The sequence below is a fragment of the Gastrolobium bilobum genome, unplaced genomic scaffold (genome assembly GCF_033153095.1).
Source record: "Gastrolobium bilobum isolate Gb01-03AN ecotype WA unplaced genomic scaffold, APGP_CSIRO_Gbil_v1 utg7742, whole genome shotgun sequence".
Classification (NCBI taxonomy): domain Eukaryota; kingdom Viridiplantae; phylum Streptophyta; class Magnoliopsida; order Fabales; family Fabaceae; genus Gastrolobium; species Gastrolobium bilobum.
Window position 1 is genome coordinate 217,369 of NW_026896962.1, and position 8,886 is coordinate 226,254.

An 8,886-nucleotide genomic window follows, 5' to 3' on the forward strand; every position below is an offset into this window, starting at 1 on the left:
TGACTATATAAGTGCAAAAAGACCCATAAACCTACAGCCTTAAGGTTTTGGGTTAAAATGTGGTGTCGGCCCACTTATTGTGGTTTATCGCTTGGCCCATCGATGTATCCCTTGCAATGGGTTTTGGGCTCCTCGTACCATTCCCAACATTATAAGTAAGTACCTGAGATTCCAAGGCACCGAGGCAATGTAGAAAGTCAGGATCGTCGTTGATAATTTTATAATGCTTATTTGGGGGAGCAGAAAAAAATGATAGAATTGGAAGTGTCCCGGAGTTCAATTCCAAAGGCATAAGAATGAGTGGTTGTAGTATTAATATTGTCGAAAGCGGTGGGGTGGGTGTGAGAGAGAGCAAGAGAATCTTGGGTGGTGAAGAAGGTTTAATCGATTAAACAAGGAGATTTAATCGATTAAATCTGGAGTCAACTATCTTTGCTTATTTTGATCATTTAATCGATTAAATATTTAATTAATCGATTAAAAAGGAGCAGATTGATAGATAATTCTTGGTAAGGGGTAAAATGGTTATTAATTAATTAATGAAGGACAAAAGGGTCAAAAAGCCGTTTATATTTAGTAGGATACCTTTAAAAAAAATATTAAGTAATATTTGCTTTGAAAATAAAAAATATAAAAGAAACAAAGGAAAGAAGGATTCGACCAAGGCCCAATTTTCGACATCTTAGGCTGATGATTTTGTCACGTACATGAAATTGGACCAAGAATGTTCTGGGGCATGTCGTTCTCACATTGGGCACTAGTTGATGTTAACTTGGACTAACAATTTAGAAAAATCCACACTTCAATCGGTTCATAACAATGTCGATTTGAACGGTTTTTCTTTTTCTTTTTTTCAATGATGTTGCAAAATAATTAGGTGTTTGTATTTCTGATAGTCAGTTTTGTTTTTTGTTTTTATTTGATACACTAATAGTCAGTTTAGTACACCCTTAAAAAAGACGATAAAAAATTGAGGGATGAATTTTTCCTGCAATTTCCCGTGTAAAATTTCTTCACAAATTTTAGCTTCATTTTTTTTTTATCGGTTTGACAGTAACTGTAATAGTTTGATGTATATTACAAAAAAAATAGTTTGATGCATACCTTCACAAATAGGGAAAAAATTATTATGATTCCGGTATTTGTGGCCCTTCCAATAAGAATACAACATTTGTATTTAATTTTTCTTTTTCTTTTTTCCTTTTTTTCTCTATCCAACTTTTTCTTTTTTTCTCTCTCTTTTGGCCACCCAATAAAAAATGCTCCGAGCACTACATTTCCGCTCCACAAATAGGAGCTTGTTTGCTGTGCTCCCGGCACAAAACTCCTTTTTTAAATATAGAATGAAAAAAGGATGGAGAGAGAATTTGAAAAAAAGAGAAGAGTATAAATGAGATAAAATTTTACTCAAAATAAAAAAGGACCACAAAATAGAGATATGGACTTGGATCACTATAAAAAAATCCCACAAATAGGTGTGTTTGTACTTCTAATAGCCAGTTTAGTATACCTTAAAAAACAATGATAAGAAAATTCGGGATGAGTTTTTCAAACAATTTGTTTATTTTTTTAATAAATCATTTAGTATTCGACTGCCGTAATCCTAATTCATTTGAGCTTACATGATCACAAGCCCAGCAAAATTCAAACAGAACCATAAGGGTAGCCAAGAACTCTCTACTAAATTTTAACTCAACTGGAGGACTCAAACTCGTGACCATCAATTAAATTGAAATATACCAGTTAATCCATGGGCTGATAGTTTTTTATGCATTTTTTGATATAAAATTTCTTCATTAATTTAGCTTATTTTTTAAGTTTATTAAACTGACACTGATTATTAAACTGATCAATCATACACTAAATGGGCATCAATTCAATTATAAATCAGAGGTTTATGAGCAGAGTTCTCACCGTCTAATTACACAAACACGATACTACAATCAAATCAAAGGACTGTTAATGTTTGGTCTAAATTGAAAAGAAGAGGATACCAATTTAGGCTTCCGATTAATGAGATGTTAATAATTTCCGTCATTTCCAACTCGTAAGTCGTAAGCCGTAAGCGTAATCATATATACAACATTTTCCGCTCCGGCCTTCACCAATAAAAACCGAGCAACAATCAATGACTCCATCGACCACGTGTGCTACGAGATTAGAAACACGATTATCACAATAAGGTAAGGTATTGAATGTTTTTTTTTTTTTTTCCTCCACAAAAGTAAACAGGACTTATTCAAGAATGCACACCATAAACACCATAGTGTTAACGAGACAATAGAAATAAACCATTTCTCACCCTTCTGAAAGTTCAAAGTTCAAACCACCAATCAATAATAATACTAATAATCTATTTTGTACCTGTGACCTAACCTCAGAACCTTTTACCCAATGCCCATTCTCATACGTAAAGATCTTATGCGTATCATCAGGTCAAAGGTCAACAATTCCTTATTCCCAGTCCCACACTCCCCTTGGCGCGTGATAGAATTGAAACAGCACTTGTCTACCTTGATCGATCTCATCTCACCACACAAGTCCCCATCCATTGCACAGTATGAAGCAGAGTGGCTCTTGTTTTCATCAGTTTATTTCCCCAACACCAACTAGTACTACTAGTAGTGCTATCTCCCCAAAACAAAACCAAATCAAATCAAAACAAAACAAAAAAAGAAACAAAGAAGCAAAAAAAGAACTCTTATATTATTATATCTTCTCCATTACCACCGTCTTCCACACCGTTCCAGCATGGCACACCGCCCCTCCCAACGGCGGAACTTGGCAGCTCCAGAAACCAATCCACCGCTCACAGGTTCTGCTCCGGCTAAGCACCCCCACCCCAGACCCACCACCACTTTCATAGCTACACCTTCTCACCACCCAACACCAAACCCAGATCTCATCCAAGCTTGTAAGCCTTCTTCTTTGGCAAAACACTTCTCGAGCCTAAACTTGAGTCACAGAGCCCCTACACCCCATAAACAATCTCAAACCAAACATCCTCTTCTTGTTGACACACGTTTGCAGGCCAAAGCCATGACAACCTCTGCAATACTTGATTCCTCCAAATCTTTGCTCCTCAAACCGAATACCCACAACACCAAACTTGCACCAAAGTTTGGAAAAAAGAGTACTATGCCTGCAAAGAGACCTTACAAAGAGAAGCCCCAAAAGCCCAATTTAGAATTGGAAAACAGGAAAGTTCACGGCTTGATGAAGAATGAGAAGAAAGGAAATAGTAACAGGAGTTTGGTTGAGGATATTAAGATTGAAAATTCAAGGAATCATCTTGTGGAAGAACATGATGTTAGTAAAAGAGTGTCTTTTTCTCTGGCTCCTAGTATGGGTAGAAGAAGATCTTTGTGTGGGTCACAGATTGATTTAGGAGATGTCTTTGCAATCAATGGGGCAAAAATGGTTTCGGCTGATATGGCACCGTTTATGCAGATTCATGCTGTGGATTGTGCCAGAAAGGCTTTTGATAGTATGGAGAAGTTCACATCCAAGACCCTTGCATTATCCCTCAAGAAGGTAGAAAAAAAAAATCATATCTTTATGCTCATTCTATTCAATTGATTTTTGTTTTTTGCTGGATTAATTTCTTGGGTGTGTTTCAAAATTTGAGACTCTTGATTGGTCAATGAATTTGGCTGGGTTGTTGAAATTTTGCAGGAATTTGATGGGGTTTATGGGCCGGCATGGCACTGTATTGTGGGGACTAGTTTTGGGTCCTTTGTGACCCATTCGGTTGGAGGGTTTCTATATTTCTCCATAGACCAAAAATTATACATCCTCTTATTTAAGACCACTGTACAAAAAGCAGAGTGAATGAGGTGAATTCTGCAATAATCACAAGAATTTTGGTATACATTTATCTTAGAAATAAAAAGATTACGGTAGCAGCATCCTTTGTACATTACTTGTGCTTCAAGAATGTATCACCCTCATTGTTTCCGTCTAATTCTGATCTTCTTCCTGGACCTAAGTGGGTCTGAAGATGTCAATGCATTGTAACTAATGGGGTTGGTTAATAGAAAAACTCAACTTTACAAGCAAATGTGCCCCAATTGTTGTTGTATATCATCTGCATGTCTCTGTCTTTTTGTTTGGATAATTATTAGAATTATGTTTTTTTGAACTGTTTATATATCATGTTAATTTTAATTAATTGCTACAGAGTGTGCGGACATTTTATATTTATAACGACAAATTTCTGACTCACAATGATGATGTAAAAAGTGGTAATATTAGTAAAGTGGCTGTTTTATTTATGTTTGGAGCATAATATCGTCCAAGTTGTTTAATTAACCGCAAACTAACACGTGATATTGATTTAGTGTGTTAAAATATTTTAGTTGCTCTGTTACAATTTTCATCTAGTTGCTACTTTAATATTAGCATGACTACGAAAGATATGTCTGATACAATAAAAGAGTGTCCTTGACAATCTATATTATGTATTAGCCTTTTACCAAATAACATGTTGTATATATGTCAATTGGCTAAAGAATAAAAGGAAATCAATTGGGTATCTGTTCTGATAAGGCATTTCATTCGTGAAAGGTCACAGAGAGCGTGTATTCAGTAATAGTATTCTCACGTGTCTCTCACTCACTTCTCCTTGTCTTCAAAATTTGTACAATCATTCAATTTTCAAATAGATTTTGGGTCCATGGCATTCAATTTTAGGTTTGAATCCCCATTCTCATTCTTGTCCGTTTCTTATTTCTCTCTCGTGTGTGTGAGGAGCTAGAAATTTGAAACACGTCTTTTATTGCGTATATTAACTAAAATATATTTAAATCTCATATTTTTTCCATGGACACCGAATAAGCAGGAAAATGTGTTGGCAGCGTGGACAGTGGGGTTTGGTACTGCTTCACTTGATGTTGAACTATTATCTAGAGGATAAATCATTTGGGTGGATTCTATTAATTTCGTGAATCCCATTAAAGATTTAATGGCTAGGAGGATTGGAGTATTTTTCAATATAAAGAGCCGTGATAGTTTTACTTCCTTTTTTTTTTTTCCGTATTGTAAATTTAAACTTATAAACACCAAACAACATTTGTACTTTGTATAGAAATAATCAAATAATTGATGTGGTTTCGGCAAGAAATTGGATTACAAGGAAACATGGCGGTTATATTTGTACTTTGCAGAGCGTTGTTTTCTATTGAGAAAGTTTGTGAAGAACGACTAGAATTTAAAAAGCGTCGCAAGATCTTCTACATGTGCGTGTTCCTTGTTACTCGTTTGAGAACTCGTTTTGTTCATGAGTATACCCAACCCAAAGATACCCTACAAACCAAACTCTATGGCACTTCCTCAAGGACTCCCTAAGGCCCTACAACCCTATGGTCCATCCCAGTCCCTTGTATAGTTGTATTATAATCAAAAGTTTGCTTACATTTTTTTTTTGGAGTTATCCAACCCTAATTATCTCTTTGAGACGAGTTGGTTTGGTATCCCCACGAGCTTCGACTCTTTGCGCCGGCTATGGGACTAATCCAGAGTGCGGGAGAACAGTGATGGCTAAAGGTTCAGCCCCTTCCCCAAGAATGCATTCAGCGGGAATCGAACACATATCTAACCCCACTAACTCAGCGCCAAGTTACCAGCACCCATTGGGTGCTTACATTTTTATTTTAACAGTACTTCCATATAAACTGTGTATTAAAAAAAAAACCTACATGTTCATGTGATTTTTGAAATTTGTAAATAAATTCTTATATTACAAAAACTAAAAATTTCTTTTATAATTTAATACTTTTTCCGATGGGATTCCTATAAGGTCTTCAGAATAAACTGAATCTAGGAACAATATTTTTTTTAAAAAATAGAACCTGTACAAACTCACTTATAATTTTAAGATTATAAGGACCGACTTAAAAAATACAACCACATAAATTTAACCAAAGAAAATATCATTACACAACACTGAACAAAGTGCACAAACGTGTGTGGGCGTGCAGAACGGCAAATGGGTGGGTACTTTTATTTTCTGGGCTTTTTTTGGGTCAGAGTAGAAAGTTGACCCCAAATACACTGGGCTTCCTTGACGAAAGACGGTGTCACAAAAATAGAGGTATGGGCTTTATTTTAGTTTCGGGCTGACGCTATTCTGACTCAAGGTCTCCCTTCCATAATCGGTTTCAGTCACACCACCACTTAAGAATGGACATAGATATTAGATAGAAGTGTTTTCCAAGTTTCTAACCAAATAGGTTCTAATAAATTTCTACTTCCAAAACGGTTATAAGTAAATTGTAAGAGATATACATGTGAAGCGTAACTTAATGGGTATCTCCCTTAATCTTTATTTTCAGTGATGTGGCTTTCTTGTGGGGTTCACCGGTTCAGTCCCTCCCAACATGCTTATAAAAATTGTAAAAGATATTTAGTCTACCCAACTCATTGTTATGGCCTGGGTACTGCGCTTAAGGTATTCATTGGTTATCCATCAATTCATTATTTATCTTTTAAAAATAACGGGATATCAATGATAGCCATAGGCCCTAGGCCCAATAGAGAACGGCCCAACTAATTGTAGTTATATTCAGTTAGATAATTAAGTTAGTTAGTATCCTAACAAACTTGTATCTGTTAGTTAACAATATCTATTATATATAAATTGTATCACAGACTCACAATCAATTAATCAAGATTTACATTTTCCAGAATCTCTCTCTCTGTTCTATCTTTTCTCTCTTCGCTCTATTCTTTATCTTCTTGATCTTTGATACCTTTCATGGTATCAGAGCTATTTGATCCATGGAGACCAACACGCCTGCGCCAAGTTCAATTCACACATTCTCCAATCCAGTATCTTTCAAACTGGATGAAAACAATTTTTTACCATGGAAACAGCAAGCTCTAGCCACAATCAGAGGCTATGACTTGAACAAATTCATCACACAAGATACTCAAGAAACTGTATCTGTTGAAGCAAATGCATCAATGCAGAAAGTGGATCTGGCAATCGAGATTCGGCTTCAGATATTCAGAAAGCACGTTATGCTCAAAAAGACCAGCTCCTTCTGTCATGGCTATTATCTTCCATGTCAGAATCGATTTACACACGTATGGTTGGTTGCACTAACTCATTCCAAGTTTGGAGTAAACTTGAAGAAATTTTCTCATCACAAACACGAGCCAAAGTTAAACAGCTCAAGTTACAACTAAAGAACACCAAGAAAGATGGTGAAGTATCCAAGTATTTGCTACAAATCAAGAAAGTTGTAGATTCGTTAGCTTCTTGTGGTTCTGCTGTTAGTTCAGAAGATCACATTGATGCGATCTTGGATGGATTAAATGAAGATTATGATTCCTTTGTCACTTCGGTTATTTCAAGATCTGATCCATACACTGTAGGAGAATTGAAGCGCTCCTCATGGCTCAAGAGCAGAGATTTGAGAAACACAAGAAAAATCTTGCTGGAAACTTTCAAGCCAACACAGCTCAGCTGCAGTTCAGAAGGCAACCGAATTCATCTGCATACAGGGGAAATTTCAACAGAGGGAGAAACTATGGAAGTTTTCATAGAGGAGGTAACAGAAGTTACAGAGGAGGAGGAGGCAGATTCAACTCGTTCAACTCCTATCACAACAACAACTCCTCCTATAACAAGCCTCAATGCCAAGAGTGTGGCAGAACTGGTCATCTAGCTCTAGACTGTTATCAAAGATTCAATCAGAATTTCCAAGGCCAACCTAAACCAAACACTAATCCCAATCTGGAAGCCAACTTAACAGAAACAAACCCTGCTAATACAAACCAACCAAGTGATGATAGCTCTGACTATTTCTCCCTTACAGACTCCAGCTGGTATCCTAATTCTGGAGCCACAAACCATTTTACACCAGATGCCACCAACCTGATTCACAAAGCCACATACAGTGGTCAAGATACAATGCAAGTAGGTAATGGATCTAACCTAAGAATTAAAAATGTAGGTCATTCAGTTCTCTACTCTCCCATCAATTCAGAATATTATACACTATCAAATCTTTTACATGTCTCAGGTTTATCTAAAAACTTGCTCAATGTCTCTCAATTTGCAAAAGAGCACAATGTGTTTTTCGAATTTTATGCTGACTTCTGTTTTGTTAAATCACAGGCTACCAAGGAGATCCTTCTCCAAGGCAAGCTTAAAAATGGCCTCTATGCCTTTGATGGAGCACAACCACTTCCTAGATTCTGTGTTGCTGGAAGTCCTCCAAGCTTTCATAATTCTGTTTCATGTAATAACACTTCTAGTGCTACAACTTTAGATCTTTGGCACTCTAGATTAGCTTATGCTTCAATTCAAACTGTAAAGTTGGTTCTTAGGCATTGTAATATACCCTACATCAATAAAAATGAGTCTAAACTGTGTTGTGCATGTTGTATGGAAAAAATGCATCAACTTCATCTACCTAAATCAACAACTGTCTATACTAGTCCCTTGGACCTTATCCTCACAGATATTTGGGGTCCTGCACCCACAGAAAGCACTTCGGGCGCTAAGTATTATATCCTCTTCATTGATGCCTTTTCCAATTATACTTGGATTTTTCCCATGATTAACAGGTCTCAAGCATATGACATTTTTGTTCAATTCCAAACCATGATTGAGCTACAACTAAACAAGAAAATTAAATCCCTTCAAACAGACAATGGAAAAGAATATTTGAAATTCACATCCTACCTACAAAAACAAGGTATCATCCATAGACTTACATGCCCTTATACCCATCAACAAAATGGAAAACCAGAAAGAAAGCATAGACATGTGGTAGAAACAGGTTTAGCTCTCCTAGCTCACTCTCACTTACCAAACAAATTTTGGGAGGATTCCTTCCTCACTGCCACACATGTCATCAATCAGCTTCCAACTCCTAC

At 36.3% G+C, this 8,886-nt stretch overlaps 1 protein-coding gene across 1 annotated transcript; it reads left to right on the forward strand.

Moving 5' to 3' along the window:
* Positions 1-2,610: 2,610 nt before the first annotated feature.
* Positions 2,611-4,224, forward strand: LOC133303036 (uncharacterized). Its single transcript, XM_061502878.1, has 2 exons — positions 2,611-3,534; positions 3,676-4,224. Exons 1-2 carry the CDS (start codon positions 2,752-2,754, stop codon positions 3,829-3,831), a joined length of 939 nt encoding a protein of 312 aa, XP_061358862.1. The 5' UTR covers positions 2,611-2,751; the 3' UTR covers positions 3,832-4,224.
* Positions 4,225-8,886: the final 4,662 nt, after the last annotated feature.